Source organism: Acanthochromis polyacanthus, chromosome 13, assembly GCF_021347895.1.
Source record: "Acanthochromis polyacanthus isolate Apoly-LR-REF ecotype Palm Island chromosome 13, KAUST_Apoly_ChrSc, whole genome shotgun sequence".
NCBI classification, from domain to species: domain Eukaryota; kingdom Metazoa; phylum Chordata; class Actinopteri; family Pomacentridae; genus Acanthochromis; species Acanthochromis polyacanthus.
In genome coordinates this window covers 3,170,521-3,193,490 of record NC_067125.1, presented here as the reverse complement: position 1 = coordinate 3,193,490, position 22,970 = coordinate 3,170,521, and the positions used below count along the sequence as shown (strand labels likewise).

Below are 22,970 nucleotides of genomic sequence, written 5' to 3'. Positions count from 1 at the left end.
AACACCCCTAAAACAAGTGACACACAGATGTAATGTCTCATACGCGGTACATTTATAACACATAGGGGTGTTTTATTCTCTGTGTGAAGGTGTTTTACAGCAGCAGTGTCGCAGTGTTTCCTGCTGACATTTGGTCTCTGCAGCTGATCGTAGTTTGGCTTCACTTCAGGAACTCTGATACCGTCTGAACCAGTCTGGTGTTTGTCCTTGTGAGGGTGAACCGAGCTGATCGACATGAACCACCTCCTGGTAAATACAACTATTCCTCCTCTTTCTTCACTCCTTGTTTCTGTGTTTCTGGTCTTTATGTGCAGCTTGCAGTGAGGACAGAGCAGAGGTAGCGACAGCAGCTGACCAGGCCTGACCTTTGTGTCTCATTAACACTCTGCTGCTGCTGCATTACACTCAAATGTACCACTTTTTGAAGGATTTTCTGCCTGTTATGGAGGATTTGCACACTGTTTTACTGCTGCTTTTGCTTCTTCCGCCTTCTTAATCTTCACATGTTGACTAAACAAAGTCCACTGAGACGCTTTCTGCAGCAGGTTTATGACTTATCCTCTGTACCGTGTTAAAAAATGAAGCAAAATACCACTCCTATATGACACATAAATGATCAAATATACATGGATAAAGCATTTTAATAAGGTACCCAGTGTGTTTACAACCACAGCAGCTTTTTAATTCATACTGAACTAACAATTTTATGTACTTTTTGAGTAAAATTGTGTCGATTTTCACTGAACTTGAACCCTCAGTGTCACGTTTCACTGTCTAGAAACACAATCTTATGTTTACAACAATATTCATCCTCAATCAAATTTGTGGTTCCCTGTGAAAATTTTGCTCCTTAAATTCACGTTTAACCTCCTTAACTTTTGTGTTTTAGTGGTTTAAAGTCCCACAAAGTTCCTAATTGTCCCATATTTTGAACTTCATGCTCGAACACAAACACAACGAGTTGAGTTGAAGTTTGACAGCAGCAGGCGGCTGGACGTAGTTCACCTCGCAGACACCAGAAGTGCTTCCTCCTCTCCGATTGGCTCCAGTATGGGATTCAGAGGCTGTGATTGGCTCTGGGTGGTGTTGGTCCCGCCCCCAGCCCCCCTGTCTGACCTTGGTCTGCCGTCAAAAAGTCCTGCAGCTTTTCTTAAAGCGACAGGACACTGCTGCTGCTGAATGGTTAAAAAAAAACAAACAGAACTTCAAAACCTCTGTGAGGATTAAAATATTTTCCAAATGTTATATGAATGTAGTAAAAAAAAAAAAGTGGCTCAATATGTCAAAAAAATGTGTTCAAAAAGACTCAAAAGTACATCCAGCAGCCAAAATTACTTGAAAACAGGAAGAAAATTACTTAAAATATGTTGAAAAAGATTCAAGATATGTCCAAAATCACTGATATGTTGAAAAGGACTCTAAATATGTCGAAAAATATGCAAAATGTCCAAAATGACTCGATATATGTTTAAAATAAGTTAAGAAAGGCTCAAATGTGTCAAAAAAAAAACAAAACTCAAACTATGTTCACAGTAACACAAAACTCCATTGCAACTCAAAACTTGTCTTTAAGGACTCAAATTTGTACAGAATTACTTGAAAACAGCAAGAAAATTACTTAAAATATGTTGAAAAAAAGACTTAAAATTTCAAAAATGAGTCAAAATAGGTTAAAAAAAAGTCTCAAAATATGTCGAAAAAGACTCATAGATCAAAAAAGACTTGTGTCTTTACAATCATCGAATTAGCGCCATAAATCATAAACTAAATTAGAAATACAGTTAAAATGACCACAAATTCTTTGACATTTTATTTTTACAAAATGTTGAACTCGAGTGATTCACAATTTGCTCAAAATGACTTGAAAATAGTAAAAAAAAAAAAAAAAAAAAAAAAAACTATATCAAAATTACTCAAAATTCATCCAAAATGACTTGAAACTAGTTTTGATAAATTATTTGAAAGTATATGTCAGAAAAGACTCAAAATGTGAAAAATTACCTCAAAAAAAGACTCCATACATGTCGGAAATAACTTCATATATGTCAGAAAAAGACTGAAAATACATTGAAAAAGGCTCCAAATATGCCAAAAAAAAGATTCAGGATATGTCAAGAAAGACTGAAAACATGATGAAAGGGACTCCAAATATGTTGGAAAAGACTTCAAATATGTGAAAAAAACTCCAAATTTTAATGTTGGCCTGTTCACCCACAGTGTAAGGAAACCTGATGTACTGACTGGTCATGTTTATAATGTCATCCAAACAGCTGGCATTATTGAGGGATGGTTGTGATATCCCAGACCTAAAGGACATCATTTAACTGTATATCAGACCCAGATAGGATTTAGACAACAAATGTAACCTCGTATATTCTTCATATAAAACACAGACCTGTCAGCCACTTAACGCTGGAAGGAGCCGGTGTCGCCAGAAACCCCCGAGTCGTCAGCTCCTGTGTCTGTACCGGGATGGCGTGGTTTGGGCGGGGGGGTCTGTCTAAGACGGCCCAGTTCAGCACAAAGATCCAAGAGCACTGCTCTAGGGAATCTGAATCGGCTTATTAGCCAGTCATCGTCCAGGAAATCCCTGTTAGCCCTAAAATCTCTCTCCATTCTTAACGTGATCTTCCAGCAATGCCAGCGCATCCATTGTGCCACATTACGCACAGCTGTCACCCGCTATTTATCCGCTTGATCAGCGATTGGACTGATTGTCACAGGCCTTTTCCAAATTAGTAATCAATCAGTGCCGCTCACCGCTCTGTATCATTTGAAGATGTAAGTTTGGTATATGAACATAGTTCTGCAAATACAGTTGTAGGCCGAATGGCGCACTATATGAACATCTACAACAATGAGGGTTTATGATTATCCGGCTCTACAAGTCTAATATGTGATAACAATAAAGGTTTGAGATCAATCTGGTTTCAATTCACCACTTCACCCTCCGGCACTGCCGTTCCCTCTGTCTCCAAAATGTGCTTAAGCAAGCATCAAAGTTGGAGCACCGGTGCGCACATTCTCACGCCAAGTTTGTTTTTATAAATCACAACCTTTGCGTAGAAAGTGGCGTACGCTACTTTCTAGCCCTGTTTTGTGCGTATCAAGCTTTATAAATGAGGCCCCTGGGCTGCTGATGTACAAGCACCCCCAGACTGAACTGGGTGCAGCTGACAAGCATTTAGATATGAAAATAATGAAAATAACGCTGCCAAACTCAGGAAACGGCATGAACATGTGAAGAGCTGAAACTACAGCTGGAATCGTTCCATCAGCAGCAGCCTGAAAGCAAACAATATGATCCTGAGAATCCTTCCTCTTTCTCAGGTTTTAATGTCAAAACATTACAACTTACAGGTCTGACAGAGCTATTTTTACACCAGTAAACAGTCAGAGCCAATGTTCCCTCTAACTTTTCATGAGCAAACACACAAACTCCCTGAGCGGTCCTTGGACCACTGTGAGCGGCATCAATCATAGTCCAGCAGAGGACCACAGCTGGAGCTGATCAGCAATCAGTGGCAAGTAAAGCCTGGCTCACCCCTCCAGTCTGCAGGTTCACTGACTACGTTTATATGCAGTCAAAAACCCTTTCATAACCAGAATATTAGCAATAACCCGGTTGTGTACGGCCATGTAAACACCCACAAAAACCCGAATATGCTCATATTCGGGTTTTTAAAAACTCGAATAAGACCCCTGGGTTGCTCCTTTTCTAACCCGAATATCTCAGAGGAATCTTGGTCTTTTGAGTACGCCAACTACTTGTATGCCGCGTCTGGCTCGCGACAGGAAGAAGAAACGGAAATGACGCAATTTGCATTATGACGTTGTCTGTGCGTCCTGGTTTGGATGGGAATATCTCAATTGATTACACTGATCATGTAAACAGGAGTAACTCTGTCTGTTTAGGCATGTAAACGGGTTATTCCAAATGTTTCAGAAACCGGAATATTGACCTTAACTCGAATATTAATGGCATATAAACGTAGTGATTGTTGCTGCTGACTCCTGTTCAGACACCCTACTTTGGCTCTGGTCTGCTGCTCCCCTTGTTTGGACTTTTAAGTTCTGAGTCGTGCCATTTTTCTTAGTTTAACTTCTAGCCCATGTAGTGGCCTGTTTACTTTATCATCCTTTGTTATTTTTGTGCTCTGTTTGATTCCTAGTTTAGTTCGTTGTGTTCTGTATGGAGTTTGGTCGCCTTAATTAGTTCAGTCTGTGATCAGTTTCTGTTAAATAAATCTTGGGTTCTATCTCAGTCTGTCTGTCTTTGGTGCCTACAGACTGGGTTCAACCCATTGTAGATTAGCTCTACTGTAGTACCTGGTTTAGCTAGCAGTTGGCACCATGACAAAGACTTCTGTGACGGTTAATGGATACCAGCGTTCAAGGCAGAAAATGGTAAAACACGAGACAAAACAAAACAAATAGGACACTTAATCTGACAAAAACAACATAAAGAAGACATAAAATGACAGAGAGATTAAAAATACAAGGAAGAAGAAGGTCGTGCATGTCAGATTGTGTATTGCACTGCAAAAAATGCTCCTCTCAAGACAAGATAAAAACTTTATTTCAAAATCACTCAGAATGTGTTCAACTCAACTTAAACCCAAGCTAAAATTGATCTAAAATGACTTAAAACTAGTAAAATAAACGACTCAGTTCATCAAAATAGACACAGAATGTCTCCAAAATAACACAAAACTTCGATGCTATGCAAAACTTGTTAGTCATTAGTCGAATTCATCCAAAAACAGGAAGAAACTTACTCAAAATATGTTGAAAAAGATGCAAAATGTCCAGAATGACTTAAAATATGTTGAAAAAAACTTAAAATAATACCTCTCCTGCCATCTTCATTTATGGGCACCAAAAAATATTTCCTTGTCTGAAAAAAATTCAGCAGAAAAATCCCCAAATTTCTGAAAATCTGCAAAACCTTCAGGAAGAACATTCCAATAATTCCTCAAAAAATTCCCTGAAAGGCTTCATTTTTAAAACGTCCCCCAAATTTGGCAAGAAAATTCTTATAAATATTTTCCAAAAATGAGTAAAACTCTTACAAAAAAATCCTAAAAATATCTAAAGTGATTCCATATCAGTGAAACTTTTAATATTTTCTTTAAGAACATTCACATAAAAATCAACCAAAGTCCAGCCAATTTTGCTGGACTTTGGTTGATTTTTTTTTTGTGAATGTTCTTAAGAAACATTTTTAACATTTCTTTTTTTCCTCCCCCAAAAAAATGTTCAAAGACTTCCCAAAAATGTTGAGAATGTGGACCTCAAAAGTTACACTGTGAAGATATTTTTTTCCCACATTTTCAAATTTTAAACCCGGTCAATTTGATCCGCAGGACGACACGAGCGTTAAACTTATTTTGAGTTTTCTGTTAAAATTCAACTCAAAACAAGATCATTTCAAGATAGTTTGACTTATTTAAGATGAATTGTCATAAAACAAGTCCCTCCATCTTGCTGAAATGTCGCTTAAGTGATTTATCTTAAATCAAATGGGACGAGACGTTTTGACTAAAAATAAGACAAATAGACTTGGTCAGACTTAGAGTTTCTGCAGTGTGTAGATTAACAGTAGTACCTGGTTGTTCCACCAGGTGGAGCTTATTACCATTTAACAGGCAGTTCATGCAAGAGAGCATTGTGGGGTTTTAGTTAGTAAAGGAGCACCATGACAAAGACTTTTCTGGGGTTTAATGACCTCCAACCAGAGCTCTTTTGTTTTAGATTGATTGATCACGTTGTCAATTATTGGTTTAGAAAAATATTCAAACGTAATTAAAACAGAAACGTGAACTTGGATTGTCAACAAATGTCACAGAAACGTTAAGTTCACCTTCAGACAGGATGTGACGGTCACTAAATGTTGCTCAACCCTTGTAGTGAAGGGATGTAGAACGACCTCATAGATGGGATTCTGTCCGTGTAGATAACGGTGGACTCGGAGGCTGTGTGGGAGTTTGGGGGTTTTAATCTGCTGCCTTTCCTTTGCTCTCCTCTGTCTTCCAAAGCCAGCTTCCATGTTGTGTTTGTTTGAATTTCCAGAAAGTTCCACTTCTGGCCAGCCGAGCCTTCAGCAGCTCTGCCAGACAGCTGAGGAACAAAGTCCCCGAAGCCCAGAAATTCTTCCAGGTAACACATCTTCCAACAGGAGTGGCTTGTTGATGTTTCCAGTTAACTTAGAAAGGAGCTTGTCTAAATACTTTTGGAGGTCCGAACAGAAAACATTAAGAACATTTCAGACTAAAACGGTGGAATCTAATCCAACAACAGCACCATCAAATCCAGTCTGGAAAATGAAACTGAGCTTCAATAACAGCACACGTACATTGTCTGGTGGATTGGTTTTACCGTCCAAGTGTCGTCTTATTTAGCCCATGCTTGCATTAATATTAACATTGTATTTTATGATCTGGAAATACAGCACATTTGTTTTTGTAAATAATAGTGTATTTTGATAATTGTTTATTAATGTGCTGTGCCAGTTAATAACTTCAAATGTTTAGCCCTTTTCAGACGTGAAAGCATTGCTGCCTCATCAGTCTGTACACCCGTGTGGATATTTATTATTCGCACAAGGTTACACATAATAATTCAATAATAACAGACAAAAAACTAATAAGCTAACAGCAGCTTATCAAAGTATTCAAAAATCCAGCAGTGGACTGTATTACCCACTGAAAATGTTGTCCATATGTGCTGATAATCTAATTAATAATTAACAAACTGTAAAATACCTGTATGACCTGCTTTTAGATCCTGATCCAGCCTGTCTCCATGTCAGGGATCATTTATAATTATAAGTATTTAATGAAGCTGCTGCTGTTTGTGCTCATACGGATCCTGCTGCAGGTTTTTAATAAACTCAGAGGAAATAGTCCTAAACGACAAACTCAACTAGGACTTTATAGATTGCCGTTGGATCCTGACTTGGACTGATCGTTTTCGGTATTTCCTCGTATTTAATAAACTTAGAGGAAATAGTCTCTAAACAACTGGAAGCGAAAAACTAAACAAGGACTCTATGACTAGCCGGTACACTGCAAAAACTCAAAATCTTACCAAGTCCATTTTTCTTATTTTTAGTCAAAACGTCTCATCCCACTTGATTTAAGATAAATTCACTTAACAAGTGACATTTCAGCAGAAGGCGGGACTTGTTTTAAGACAACGCATCTTAAATATCTTGTTAAGCCAAACAGTCTTGAAATTGTCCTGCAGGTCAAAACTGACCCATTTTAAAGTTTAAAAATGTGGAAAAAATATGTTTTCACTGCGAAAACTTCCACATTTTCAAAATTTTGGGGGAAATTTTTTGAACATTTTTGGTGGGGGAAAAAAATTAACCAAAATCCAGCGAAATTCACAGATTTTGGTTGATTTTTTCCCCTGAATGTTCTTAAAGAAAATGTTAGAACTTTTACTGATATATATGGAATCGCTTTAGATATTTTTAGGATTTTTCTTTGGAAGACTTTTATTCACTTTTTGAAAATATTTACAATTTTTAGATTTTTTAAATTTTTAAAAATATTTATTTCTTGCTGAATTTGGGGATTTTTTTTAAAATAAAACTTTTAAGGGAAACCTTTAAGGAATTTTCTTCCTGAAGTTTTTGCAATTTTTTAAAATAAATATAGGGAACTTTCTTTGCTGAATTTTTTGGATTTTTTTCAGACAAGGCAACAATATTTTTTGGTGCCCATAAATAAACACAGCAGGAAGATTAAAACATCTCAAATTAGGAGGTTACATGAAAGCAAAAATCTATTTTTGAATGAAAAACTGCTTTTTTTTTTAGCAGGTCTGGCGTATTTTCAGACACATAAGATAACAATCCTGGTAAAACAGAGCTTAAAATACGTTTTCCCTGCTAATTTTAAGATCTTACACACGTGGACAAAATTGTTGGTACCCCTCAGTTAAAGAAGGAAAAACCCACAATTCTCACTGAAATCACTTGAAACTCACAAAAGTAACAATAAATAAAAATTTATTGAAAATTAAATAATCAAAAACAGCCATCACTTTTGAATTGTTGATTAACATAATTATTTAAAAAAACAAACTAATGAAACAGGCCTGGACAAAAATGATGGTACCTCTATAAAAGATTGAAAACTATTTGACCAGAGTGACATGATTAACTCAGGTGTGTCATTTAATTGACATCACAGGTGTTTCCAAACTCATAATCAGTCAGTCTGCCTATTTAAAGGGAGACAAGTAGTCACCCTGCTGTTTGGTGAAAAGGTGTGTACCACACTGAACATGGACAACAGAAAGCGAAGGAGAGAATTGTCCCAGGACATCCGAGAAAAAATGATAGACAAACATCTTAAAGGTAAAGGCTATAAGACCATCTCTAAACAGCTTGAAGTTCCTGTGACAACAGTGGCTCATATTATTCAGAAGTTCAAGACCCACGGGACAGTAGCCAACCTCCCTGGACGTGGCCGCAAGAGGAAAATTGATGACAAATTGAAGAGACGGATCGTTGGAATTGTATCCAAAGAGCCCAGAGCAACCTCCAAAGAAATTAAAGGTGAACTCCAAGGCCAAGGTACATCAGTGTCAGATCGCACCATTCGTCGTTGTTTGAGCCAAAGTGGACTTCATGGGAGACGACCAAGGAGGACACCACTGCTGAAAAAAACTCATAAAAAAGCCAGACTGGAATTTGCAAAAATGCATGTTGACAAGCCACAAAGCTTCTGGGAGAATGTCCTTTGGACAGATGAGACCAAACTGGAGCTTTTTGGTAAGGCACATCAACTCTATGTTCATAGACTCAAAAACCAAGCATACGAAGAAAAGAACACTGTCCCTACGGTGAAACATGGAGGAGGCTCAGTAATGTTTTGGGGCTGCTTTGCTGCATCTGGCACAGGGTGTCTTGAAAGTGTGCAAGGTACGATGAAATCTGAAGACTATCAAGGCATTCTGGAGAGAAATGTGCTGCCTAGTGTCAGAAAGCTTGGTCTCAGTCGCAGGTCATGGGTCTTCCAACAGGACAACGATCCAAAACACACAGCCAAAAACACCCAAGAATGGCTGAGAGAAAAGCGTTGGACTATTCTAAAGTGGCCTTCTATGAGCCCAGATCTGAATCCCATTGAACATATGTGGAAGGAGCTGAAACATGCCATTTGGAGAAGACACCCATCAAACCTGAGACAACTGGAGCTGTTTGCTCATGAGGAGTGGGCCAAAATACCTGTTGACAGCTGCAGAACGCTCATTGACAAATACAGAAATCGTTTAATTGCAGTGATTGCCTCAAAAGGTTGTGCAACAAAATATTAAGTTATGGGTACCATCATTTTTGTCCAGCCCTATTTCATTAGTTTGTTTTTTTAAATAATTATGTTAATCAACAATTCAAAAGTGATGGCTGATTTTGATTATTTAATTTTCAATAAATTTTTATTTATTGTTACTTTTGTGAGTCTCAAGTGATTTCAGTGAGAATTGTGGGTTTTTCCTTCTTTAACTGAGGGGTACCAACAATTTTGTCCACGTGTGTAATATTCTAAATATCATATCTTAACTCAAGAAATCTTACCAAGCCATTTTCACTTGTTCTATTGGCAGATTTGGTCTCTTATTTCAAGGTAAAAGTTCTTTGAAATATTTTTTTCTTGCTTTGAGAGGGGCATTTTTTTTTTGGATTCTAACCAATCATGATCCTGTCTCCATGTCAGGCATAATGTATAATTACAGATAGCAAACAGAATGGACGCATGTCTGACAGAACCTTCAGTAACATTTGTGACTGCAGATGAAAAACAGCCTCGTAATACCAACACATTCACACATTATCGTTTTAACCGTGTTGTTGCTATGGTTACAGGCCGACAACGGGCTGCCGGTCCACATCAAGGGAGGAACCGGTGACGTCCTGCTGTACAGGGCAACCATGACGCTAACCATCGGAGGTAATCTGACAGTTAACTGGTGTTGTTCTTCTGTAGTGTGCAGCTGCATCGCATCACTGCTAAATCAAGCTAATGACTAAGGATTTTTAAAAAGTTTGTTTTCTCTGCAGGAACCTGCTACTCTCTGTACTGGCTGCTCGTCGCCTCCATGCCTCAGAAGAAGGCGTAGTGGCCAAGAAGAGGTCGTCTCGGTCTATTTCACGGAGAGCTCGACTCAGTCTAACTCTCATGTTTGATTTTATCAACATCTGTCCTTGTTTCATATCAGAGATGTAAAAAAAAAACTGTAAAAGATTAAACTTCTCCAGAGTTTTCATGTTTTTCTCTGTGGTTTCTGGGGAATGAAAATGAATAGTCCAGTTCTGAGGAATTTCTTTTTTACAGACTGGCGCCGACTCAGATCAGAGGATTGTTGGTTGATAGCGGAGGTGATGGATGTTTGGTGAGAAACTAAAAGTAATAAGCTAATGTTGAAAATGTTGGAATTAAATTGCAACACAGCAGTAGAGAAGAATTAAAACTGCATCACAGCAAGATGGATCAGCTCTAGACACAGTAGCATAATGTGAGAAGATCAATCTGATTAATGTAGAAGAGCGACCGACTGACTAAAACTGGTTTTAGCCGGCTGTAACAGTGTGTCAGGCGAGGTCATGTCAGGACAGGAGGGGGTACCTTGGGTAAACATGTATTTGCTGAAGTGTAAAGAGTAGAGGCTGTAGAGTGGAGTAGTGGTTAGCACTGTTGCCTTTCAGCAAGAAGATCCCCGGTTCAAATCCCGGCCTGGGATCTTTCTGCATGGAGTTTGCATGTTCTCCCTGTGCATGCGTGGGTTTTCTCCGGGTACTCCGGCTTCCTCCCACAGTCCAAAAATATGCTGAGGTTAATTGGTTACTCTAAATTGTCCGTAGGTGTGATTGTGTGTCTGTATATGTAGCCCTGTGACAGACTGGTGACCTGTCCAGGGTGTCCCCTGCCTTCACCAAGTCAGCTGGGATAGACTCCAGCACCCCCCATGACCCTAGTGAGGATAAAGCGGTGTATAGAGAATGGATGGATGTAAAGAGTATGAAGAACTGTTCTGATGGGATGCCTTGTGGTAAATAAAGGCTCTGATTGTTTGGGCAGTGAGACAGCAGAAGGGATTTGGCACAACTCCAGGTGGATCTGCTCAACTATTGATCTTTGTAGGAAAGCATCAGGAATTCCGACATTATTAATAACAGAATAAATGATGTAATGGTGTCAGACAAATCCCAACTTGTCCCAAAAAACAGAAGGATGGACCTGGGGTGTAGAACCCCAGAGCCAAAAAGTATAAAAGACAGGGCATCAGAGGGCATAGTCAGATTTACGCCGGGGTATCTCTCAGAGTGTTTTGACCTGTGCTGCATGGAATAAACACTTTATTTTGAATCTGAAGATTGCTCCAAGACAATTCACTGTTTTTCATTGGTGAGACTTCTGCAATTATTATCTTTTGACCAAGGATATTTTTTAGTATATGAGGACCTAGAATAAAGACAGAAGACTTAATATGTGAAGACAATGTATCCACTACACTAGAAGCAAAACACAACCTACATCTGACTCTGTTCACCAAAGATGAAGGATTCTGGTGTGAAAATCTGCACTTTAAGCTAAACTAATGATCCAGTCACTGACATGTTGTTTACATAATATTAATCATGTAACCCAATAACTCCTGTTCTCAAAGATTTTAGGCATCTTTCCACTGCGGGAACTCGGTTCAGGAGTGATGGCCTTGAATGCCTCACAGGCAGCTCTAATTAACATTGGTAGCAGCTGTAGAGACAGCACTTGACTCTTTTTAAGCAGTAGCGGGGCAGCAGTACAGGAGAGCGGTGACAAGAAGAGTCATGCTGGGAGAACGGTGGCAGACGAGGGCCACGGCCAATGAAGGCCACGGCAGAGGAAGAGCTGTGACAGGAGGAGAGGACGGCAACAGGAGGAGAGAACTGCGACAGGAGGAGATTTGTGTTGGGAATGTTAGCTGGAGAGTGAGTGGCGACGGCGGCAGAGGAGCCACGACTGTGGACAAGAGCCGTGGCGAAAGGGGAGAATGAGGACATCCAGAGAAGACGGCGGCCGGAGAGGGAAGGCGGACCTGAGTGGCGATGGCGAGAGAGCGGCGAGGGAGAGGGCCGCTCCGAAAGGCAGACGAACAGGAGGGTCGGTACGAGACCTGGAGACGCCATAAGGACAGAGACCTGATGGGCCCCAAGAAGAGAGGATGGCCACAGCCACGCCAGACCCCAGGGGCGTTAGCAGGATGCTACGCCGAGCAAGGCAGGACGCCGACCAGGCGACGAAAGAGAGGGGAAGCTATGTGGGAAAGTAGAGGAGTGTGTTCACGAGGAGTGTGTACCCTCTCTGTTCATTTGAACCCGTGTTTTAACCATAAGCATGTCTTTGGCGGGCCTTGTTGTATGGTGGGGTGACTGTCTCCATTATGTCCTTTTAGACTATCCCCCGTCCGTTGCTTTGGAGGCCGCCGAGTGAGATGGGTGGAGGACTGAGCCACCGTGAAGGATTGAGGTGGCTGGGGCTTTTAAATTCTGATTTTACCTGAATAATACCAGTGTATCTTTTAATAGAGTTGTGGCTCTTAACCTATTCCCCCTGATTCCAAAGAACCTGCGATTTTTTTTATTTATTTTTTACTGAGTACTAGGCTCTTTTAACCCAGGTGGTGTTGTCGTCCGTGTCAGTGGCTCAGCCACGTCACACACATCTCATAACCACACAACAGTTTTTTTCAAGTCAGTACTTTGTTCTTCCCTTAAAACACTTGTAAAAGAGGTTCAACCGTGTCAGTTCCTGCGCTAGTTCCTTCTTTTGAGGTTTCCCATGAAATTCTAGAACTTTCTGAAGGGTTTAGTTATCTCATCACAATCAACCAGGAGAAACTGGAAAATGTTGTTGGAGAGCAGGGCGTCTGGAATACCTGGATAAGCTGGAGATCAATCAACAAAGCTTACAAGTGGGTGAGTTCTCCTTTAGAGATGGAAACCATTTCTTGTAAAGTCTTTATTTCTGTTGTAAAGTTTGACATTTTAATGTGGAGGTCTTTGGACATCGATTTCCTGTTGGTACCAGCTTCAAGTGGACATTCAAGGAACTGCAGCTTAATTTTTCACATTTGGAGGTTAAAACAAGATGATTAGCATCAGCAGTAAAATCAAATGTCAAGATTTAACGTCATGATTCCATCGCTCCAGCTTTGACTGTCAACTCGGTTAAACTACACACTTTATGAAAAGATGGACTTATCTTGTGGACGATCATATAGAATTTTGCCCGTCATTATATTGGTCTTTTGAAACCCAACTTAAGGAGTTAAAAATATCCGACCTACTTTATCTCCTTTTTTCTTTTTTACTCTGATTGGGATCAAATTTTCCAAAACTAACACTTGCTTTTACTGAAGGAGACTGTAAACTATCAACTGACACCCGAAACTCATCAGGAAAATGTTTTATAAACTAAGCGAGAAGTCGGCTATTTTCTCCCCACAGTCAGACTTCCTGTCCAGAGGAGTCGCCCCCTGCTGACTGGTTAAGGAATGCAGGTTGAAATACTACGTCTCTACTTCTAATAAGCTTAACATCTAAAATATTAGACCATTGGTTCTCAAATGGGGATATGAGTACCCCTGGAGGTACTTGAAGGTATGCAGGGGCTACGTGAGAATTAAAAGAAATATTTAAAAACTCAAAAATCCTTCATAAAATATATTTATTCAATAATACTTCAACAAAATATGAATGAAAGTTCATAAACTCAATTTCATATCAAGTAGGCCATTCTATTTTATTACCACAAACCCAGAGTGTCCCCCATACCGTGATGGTTTGACCCTACCTGGCGCGTGCCACAGGCGTCATCTGTCAATCAACTGTCAATGTAGAAAACAATGGAGTCCTGGCTAAAGCGGAGCAAAAATGCAGCTGAAAACATGAAGAAACGGGTACCAAAGAAGGCCAAACTAGAGCTGGCAAAATTCAGACAGTATTCCGAAGAATATGTGTTAATGGGATTTACAGTCACAAACTGTAACCCTCCCAAGCCACTGTTTTATCTGTGGGGAAACGTTAGCTAACAGTGGCATGAAGCCCACACATCTTCAGCAGCATCTCCAGACAAAACACGCTAGTCATATCGGTAAACCATCTGAGTTTTTTTAAAAGGAAACTAAATTAATTCAGGTCAGCTGAAGACACGATGGGGAAGGCCTCCACAACATCAGCCAGAGCCCTGGAGGCTTCTTACACGGTGTCTCTGCTCGTTGCTAAAGCCAAAAAGCCGTTCACTTCGTACTGAAGAGCTGCTCCTTCCAGCTGCTGCAGTGCTCGCTGAGACGATGCTGGACAAAAACGCAGCCGAGAAATTAAAGACTGTACCTTTATCAAATGACTCTCTTTGCCGGAGAGTAGATAAAATGGGACAAGACATTGTTGAGCAAGTTGTGGGAAAACTTAGCGACTCTTTCTTGCTCCAGCTGGATGAATCCAAAGATATTAGTGGAAATGTGCAGCTTGTAGGTTTTGTGAGATGCATCGATATTTACGAGCACAAACTTTCTTGTAAAACATTAGAAGGAAGAACAACAGGAGAGGACATTTTTGACATTATCAACACCTTCTTCTCTGACAGCAGCATCAGCTGGAAATCCTGCAGCAGCATCAATGACAGGCAGTGTGAAAGGACTCATAGCGCATTAGAAAAGAAAACCCGACGTGAAGTGGACTCAATCACAGGGAGGCATTGGCGTCCAAGAAGATTAGCCCCGTGTTACATGACGTTTTAAACGACAGCGTCAAAGTGATCAACTTTATAAAGTCAAGGCCACTTAATGCATGCCTGTTTGGCCGTCACTGTGGAAACATTTGGTGAAATTAAGACTATTTTCTGATTTCCTGCATCGCTCAACGTCACATTGACCCATTTTCAGACTCTGAGGCTGAATTTATTTCTCATAAAGTCTTAAAGTGCAACTTCTTCTTATATGGTTTACTGCCCTGGATAGGAAGGATCTACGCCACTGAATTGTTATCTCACAATAATTTACAGATTTTTATAGATTAAATGCTCCAGTATTTAATTCATGAAGGATCAAGATATCAGAATAAAATAAGGTTCATAAATGAATAAATCCTGTTTCTGGGTTGTTAAAGGGAATATGTCTGAAACACTCTTTAAACGTGTCACATTTTGGTGGTCAAAGCTCCGAAGTTTGAGGATTTGTAGAAGAATTCTGATCAGATTTCACATAAACGAGGGTAAGTGAAGCGATTACAGAGAAAAGGGAAACCCTGCTGTACATCCACACTTTCTGGTTGTTATTTTGACGCTGTAACTCAGGAACAGAAGGACCACTTGCAAACTAATCTTCTCATTGCTTCCTGTGGCTTCGGGGCCAAAAGTTCTTCATTTCATTAATTCATCAAATAAGATTCACAAACAGGAGAGTTTGGTGTTGAGTTTTCACAGGAATCCAGAGACGTTTAACGACAGCTGCAGACCAACGAGGCTCCCAGATAAATTCAAACTGTTTCACATCTGGAAGTTCCTGATTGTCTGCAGCTGTTGTAGCTTCAGGAGGAAAACCAAAGCTGTGTCTCCACCTAGTGGCGTCACATCAAAAATACATACAGTAATCAACAGCCAAGGATTCGAAGATGTTTATTGTCAAAGCATTTCTGCAATGAAACTTTGTTGGCACTGTGTGTGTGTGTATATAAAATGATGTGCAATGTCTGCTTTAAAGTGCCTGATGAAAGGGAAATGCTTGGCATGAGTGGTTATTGCACATGAAGATGATTATTGTCCATCAACGAGTCTTTGTTTGAGAGCAGAGGGGGAATGCAGTGATGTAATGGAGGCAACAGCTCTGAGGAAGAAGCTGTTCCTGAGCCTGGTAGTCTGTGTTCTGATGGACCGGTACCTGTAGGTATGAAGCAGGAAGCCCTCCACAGTGAGGATGTGAGTCTCCTCCTCCTCCTCCTCCTCCTTGTGGTTGGACTTCAGAACCATCTCTGTGTCCAGAGTGTTATTTATTAACGTCATGAGACTTCTCAAACTTCACCAGGTTCTCCAGCCACGCATAGCTCCTCCTCATCATGGCATCCATGTCCAGAGCAGTGATGACATCGTACTGCTTAAAGTCATCTTCACCAACTTCAATCTGATCTTGGGGCTTGAAGAAGTCATTCTGATGGACCACGCAGCAGTTGGGCAGGTTCTTGATCAGACGGTTGGTGAGGCTGGTTTTCCCTCCATCGGTTACGCCGCCGATGCTGATGATGTACTTCATGTTCTCGGATGGTCAAAGCTCGAAAAAAAAAGGTCAAAGACGTAAAAAAAAAAAAAAAAACGGGTCGGGAGCGATCGGACGTGGAAGAAAGCTGAAAAAGAGAAGGTTGTAGCAGTAAACGTCAACTACTGGAGTCCTCCATGGACCTTGAGTTTAGTGAGTAAGGTCAGAGCAGAAAGGGAGCTGCCACTCAGACGCTGTTCTTCCACCCAGAGAGGACCTCTTTCTGCTGTCGCTGCTACACAGACTGCCCTAGTGGAGGTTTTAGGTGGAATATTCCTTTTAACAGCCCCTCAGGTCTCTGAGGATTTTGGATGGAATACTCGGTTAAACCAACATTTTAGGAGCATGTCCAGGGATTTAAGGTGGAATGTTCCTTTTAGGTGGATGTGTGAGGACCTTGTAGGTGGAATATTTCCTGAAACCAACCTTTTAGGTCAACAATCAAAGATTTAAGGTGGAATATTCCTTTAAACCAACCTAAATTTCATGTTTTGATCATTATCAAGTGAGAAACCTCAATCCAGACTCCTCATAAAGACGTTTGAGATTTATGCTGCTGTTATTTGTTTAGTCCAGACTAAATTACAGAAATCCACAACTGTAATTTTATTTCAGGACTCGGTTATTAAATGTCAAAACAATCCATGGGACTCTAAAAACTCAGCAGCTTTACAAACTCTAAGATTAAACTCTCCACAAGGATCCAAAATTACTTGGACTTCTACATGAGAGCTTTAATTATTCTTCATCTACTTCCTGAAAAGTTTGGTCAATAAAAAAGACAAAACTCATATTTTCAGCTGAACTAAAGACAGACTTTGTGGTTTTTCTGCTCACATGTTGTGTTGTTCTAAACTTACTCTTTCAACCCCCTGAAACCAGCGTTTGTCCTGTTTTTGCTCCTCGGTGACCCCAGACAGCAGGTTGTAATGTTTTTTGAGCAACACACCATACTGTGATGTTTTTACAGTGAAGGTTCTACTATGGAACCAGTTTGACATGTTCAGGCGTTCTTTGTGTGAAAACTCAGATTTCAGGGATCAGAAGGTGGTTTTCAACTTTCTTTGTTAACTTTCTGCTTCAACTTTAAATTTCCTTCACTAAGCCAGCCCTCTGGACTTCCAGTAAGCTGTGTTCCTATTGGCTGTCCAGGTGGCTGCTTGGTGTCATCAGGAACACCTGAGCAGCTCAGTGTCTTCCTGCTTTATGTCTGCAGTCAAACATTTCCTCTGCTTCTCTTCACTGAACCGGGTTTGGCTCCGTCGCTTTAGTTTGTTCTTTAGGCGTTGGCTTGCAGCTTCCAGCAGTAAAATCCTCTTTAATGTGTTTCTTGGTGTGTTTTAGGGCTTTGTACTGGATAGTTGTCTTGGTAAATGTGGTTCTTCAGCCACAGTTAGCACATGATGCTAATGTGTGCAGTGATTAGTGGGTTTGGTGCAGCTGAGTTGTGTCTTTATCTTGGCTGTAGTGAGTCTTTAGAGGTTTTTGGTTGTTTGTGAACCAACGTTGGTTGTCCAGAAGGTAAGAGTTCCTGTCCTGATTCTCTGCTTAAAGAGCTTCTCTGGTAGGCTGCAGGAGACTTTAGCGTTTGGGTTGTGCTAGTTTGGTTTTTGTCTGGTTTCATTTGGACGACTATCTTGAGGCCCCTCCATGTGGTTTAGTGAGGTTTTCTGGAACAGTTCTACAAAGCAACCTGCAGCAGAAGAGACTTTGAGAGTTTTTAGGAAGTCTGGAGACCAAACTTTAGAGCAGCACAAACATTTGTCAGCAGTTTGAGCAGGAGAAGGTGAGCTTCAGAGTAGAAATGAGAAGGAAACCTTGTTGACCCGTGTGGTGAGGTCCTGTACCAAGAGTTTGAGCAGGTTGTGAAGAGTCTGTAGTTCTTTGGTCTGAAAGCACCAGAAGAGTCGACTCATTAAAGGAGAAAACAGGAGATATTGTTGGTTCTTCTGTCGCTCTGCAGTTTCCTGAGACTGAATATCAAGTTTCTATTTCAAATGATTTACTGTGTGAGCCCAAGAAGACTTCAATAAACTCCCTCCATCCTCTGAACACAACACACTTTATTACCATGTTAAATCTTATATTTTAAAGATGTTTCTGAGTTTTAATCCTAGTTTTAGCAGTTTTTTTCTTAGCTTGTGTAGTTTTGTCATCTGTGTGAAAGGTTCTAAACTAATAAAGTTGAATTGATAAACTGAATAACTGACTAACTCATGATTGTGACATCAGAAGTATTTTTATTGTGATTTAAGGGTTTGTTTCATTTTTAAGGTTGAAATTCTGATGGAAAGAAAAGATTAAAGAAATAAACTACATTAAAAAAGTAATTAAATCAAAGGAAAAACATTTAATACAATAAAACTAAAAAGAAAACTAAACATTAAATACAATTAAATTATATTAAACAGAGTATTTAATTGAATAATTAAACAGAAGATACAAAACATGTAATTATGAAATTAACCATTTTTTAAACAAACAAACATTTTAGATAAACATTTAAAAATACAATTAAACAAGAACAATATTAAACATTTAAAAAATATGAAACATTTAATTTGATTATTAAAACCTTTAAAAACACAAAACCCGAACCTTAATTAAAAAATTAAATGTTTAATTAGAAAATTAAATCTTAAAGACAATAAAACTTTAAATAGGAATTAAACAGAAAATACAATGAAGCATTTAAAAAGAAAATTAAAAGGTGATAAAGCATTTAAGAAGAAAAACCTTAAAGATTTATTTTAAAAATTAAACATTGGAAAAGAAAATGAAATTTATCAAACAAGCCGATAAAACATTTGAAGAAACAATTAAAAATTAAAAAGACAAAACATTTCAAAATCAGACAGAAAATAATAAAAGGTGAGAAAAGAACAAAACTAAACATTTAAGAAGAATCAAACTAAAGACAAAACATTTGAAAAGACACCAGTTAGACTTTAGAAGATCAAATTAAACAGAAGAGACGATAAAACGATGAAAAAGAGCAAAAACAGATAAAGGTCTTAAAGCGTTTTCTGGTCTGAAATGAAAACATCAAGTTGTTTCTTCAAACATTTCCTCTTTCTGTGTTCTTGCTTTGACTGTGGACAGATTTACTAAGAGCTCATTTCAGAAAACTGCTTTCCAGATAAAGTCTACTAGTAGTTGAAGGCATCGATCAAACTAATGTTACCTTCTGATCTCCACAAACTTTACTGTTCAGTGAAGAGAATCAAAGTTTGTTCAGGATTTCTGAAGAACCCACAGGTGAAGGTCTGAGAAGAACTCAGATGGATGGTCTAAATGTGAACTCAAGACTCATGGTCACAAGTTTTAAGGCTTCTGTTAACCAGAAAGTTCAAACTGACACAGAAGTACTGAGAAACTTTTAAAACTTCAGTCCTCAGACTGTCTGAAGGTTCAAACTAACAGTGAACTACTCAGGAACTTCTTAAATTTCAGTCCTCAGACTGTCTCAAAGTTCAAAATAACAGAGATCTACTGTGGGACTTAGAACATTTCATCCCTCAGACTGTGTGAAAGCTCAGGTCCTGAGGACCCGGGAGGTGTGGAGGCTTTGGAAAGTCTGAACTGAGGGTTCAATCCTCCAACACAAAGGCTGAAGTCCAACCTCCTGAGAAAAACGGTTGAGTCGAGACAAAAGTTAAAAAAAAAACCAACTCGAAAATGACAAAAAAAATAGAAGATAAATGAACAAAAAAATAAGTGAGTAGCTCAGGGGGTAAGAAGAGAGACTACCAAGTGGAAGGTAGTAGGTTTAAGACCCACTGCTGGCATTTTTCTTTCTGTCTTTGTTTAAGTTTTTCAGAAAATTTAACAAGGGACTGCTCTTGAACCATCAACCTGCAGTTCCATAGGTAAACCCTTAACTCACTGAGCTACAGATCAGATAAAAAGAAATAAACTCGTCGTCCCTTTGACATCGTAGTTTCTGTTCCTAATAAAGTGACCACATGGGTGGAGCCAAGGCAGAGTCTGGGTGGAGTCAGGGTGGAGAGTGAGAGGGGAGAGGAGTGGCAGCCTCCCCCCTCTACCCCCCACTGCCCGCCTCTACTCCCCCACTGCCCACCACACCTTCCCCCGCCCGACAAGTTTTTCGAAAATCCGAGTCTTGACAGGTTTTCTCGAGTTTCTTGAGTTTCCACCAGATCAGAGGCAGAACCAGTTGTCATGAAGAGGTGTTGAAGTCGGTGAGGATGGAGTGACTTTTTACAGCGACTAGAAGGAAGACGACTAGAAGAGCAGGTCTTTAACCAGCATCCCTAAAATCCATGGAGTCGCTCCAGAGAAATGAAGGAAGGTCAACTTTTATCAGCCTCCATCCAGATGTTCAACTTGATATCTTCACTTTGAGATTTTTAGCTCCACAAACCTTTAGTATCACACTTTATGATCATTTATTAGGACTTTAATGGAATCCAGCAGCAGATTTAGTTTTTGTTCACAAACTTTATTCTTGTCGTCGTGGGACTGCAGGATTTAAAACTGTTCCTTCTATTTGACGTCATGTTTATTAGTTTTAGTGCAGAAAGTTATTTTAATTGTCCATTAGTCTCTTAAAAACCAAATAATAAATTGGATTAGTCAAGAGGTTTAAATTTCTTACTTTTTCATATTTCAGATATGACAAAAATATAAAAATGAAGCGTTTTGAGACAGTTTGACCTGTAATTGGTGTTATAAAAATAAAATTGAATTTAAATTGTATGTATCTTGTAATGTTGGAGGAATTCAGCCATATATGATGGAAAACACATTTTCTTTGTCCATTAATCTGTTGAGTGTTTTCTCCAGTAATTCATTTCTTGTTTTGGTTTATAAAATTTCAAACCCAAATATATTCAGTTTACTGTCATAAAAACCAAAAAGATTGACATTCATGATGCAGGAATCAGGCAGTTTTTCACTTTTTATCTTAGTTTAGTCAGAAAGATACACTATATTGCCAAAAGTATTCGCTCACCTGCCTTGACTTGCACATTGAACGTTCTGGCTACATTACTGAAAACAGCATCCGTGCAGTGACCGGAAGTTTGTCAGCCTAGCGGAAGTGCTAATGATGTCTGCTCTGGCACGGATTATTACCGTCACACTTACAAGACATAGAGCTGTAGCTCCGTTTCAGTGTGAGCTCTAATGTTTCTCTCTGTGGCTGTGTCTGACTTCCTCTAATAAAATCCTCCTGTTCACTGGGTACTGCAGCCACAGATATCCATATCTACAGTCTGCCCCCTGTGCCCCCACGGAAGATCCACCACTGTTCCTCAGCCTGGTAGTCTGTGCTCTGATGGCCCGGAACTGCCTCCCTGACGGCAGGGGGACAAACAATAAGTGTCCTGGGTGACTGACGTCCATGCAGATGGACCCTGATCTTCTTTGCATGCGCTTAGTGAACACAGAGTCCAAGTCCAGAATCTCAGCTCCCACGATCCTCTGGTCCACCTTTACCACCCTGGACAGATCCTGTCTGTTCTTTGCTGTGCAGGAACTGTACCACATTGTGCAGCTCTGGCAGAGGATGCTCTCCATGGTGCTTCTGTAGAAGTTTCTGAGCAGTGGTGGGGCCAGACCAGCCTGCTTCAGCTTCCTCAGGAAAAACGTCCTCTGCTGGTCTTTTTTCATCAGTGTGGAGGTGTTTAGTGTCCATGTCAGATCCTTGGTAATGTGCATGCCAACGAATCTGACTGAGTCCACCCTCTCTACCTCTTCTCCTCTGATGTGGAGTGGGGACTGCACGACTCTCCTGGTCCTCCTGAAGTCTATTTTGTCTTTGTGGTGTTGAGGACCAAGTCAAGACGTAGAGTCGCATAACCAAGAAACACTTTCTTAGAAGTCTTTATAGGAAAACATCCAATAAGAACTCCTTAACCCTTTAAGCTTCAGTGTATCGCCGGCGGTACACCTACTAATTTGCATAGGAATTTCAAGAATGTCCGACGGGTGCAAACGCGATTATACAAACACTATACGCCGATGGAAAGCTTAGATTCTCATGAATCCGCCGGTATAAACCACTTTCAGATGCGATGACCACAGCGGGTGAGAAAAACACATTTGTCTGACAAAAACAAATATTCATCCATCCGTTCTCTATACACGGCTTCAACGTACACAGCGCGACTCACATTTCCGGGTTCATTACTACACACACAAATAAAGATTCCACAAAAAACGGCCATAATCCAACCTTTTACATCCAGATGACACAAGCCAGTAAACTATTTTGTCCAAAACATGTCCTGAAGTCGGTATAAAATCCCCGAATCGGTCATTTTCAAGGAAATGCACCTCCTGATGCCCGTCCAATATTCCCCGTATTTTTCGTAATTTTTTTATTTAAAAATAGAATATTAGCGATTTTTTGTACTGAAAACGGCTGGAATTGACTGCAGCTTAAAGGGTTAAAAAGTTTGTTTTTCAGCTCTGAAGCTACTTTTAGTGAATCTGTGACAGTCAGCTTTTAATGCAGGACCAAAAAATTCGTACACAACATAAAAACATAAATAAAACGACACAGAATCAACATTTGGTCGCAAAAAAATGTAAGATTCTACATTGATGTTGTAAGTTAGTTTCAACACAAGACACTTGTGCTTCAAACAAAGAGGATGTGCACTCAATGAAGGCCCTAAGACCCCTGACCCATCACTGTA

The 22,970-nt window shown here is 39.8% G+C and overlaps 1 protein-coding gene across 1 annotated transcript; it reads left to right on the top strand.

The window, feature by feature from the left end:
• The first annotated feature begins 89 nt into the window (after positions 1–89).
• Positions 90–10,279, top strand: LOC110972347 (cytochrome c oxidase subunit 7A2, mitochondrial). The gene is made up of 4 exons (XM_022222739.2): positions 90–249; positions 6,073–6,159; positions 9,881–9,965; positions 10,076–10,279. The coding sequence occupies exons 1-4, from the start codon at positions 235–237 to the stop codon at positions 10,132–10,134; spliced, it is 246 nt and encodes an 81-aa protein (XP_022078431.1). The 5' UTR covers positions 90–234; the 3' UTR covers positions 10,135–10,279.
• Positions 10,280–22,970: the final 12,691 nt, after the last annotated feature.

Bases quoted from the DNA above. Each gene is read 5' to 3' on its own strand.
- LOC110972347 (XM_022222739.2), top strand. The intron at 6,160-9,880 runs GTAACACATCTT...CTATGGTTACAG, and splicing joins AAGCCCAGAAATTCTTCCAG to GCCGACAACGGGCTGCCGGT. The intron at 9,966-10,075 runs GTAATCTGACAG...TTTTCTCTGCAG, and splicing joins CATGACGCTAACCATCGGAG to GAACCTGCTACTCTCTGTAC.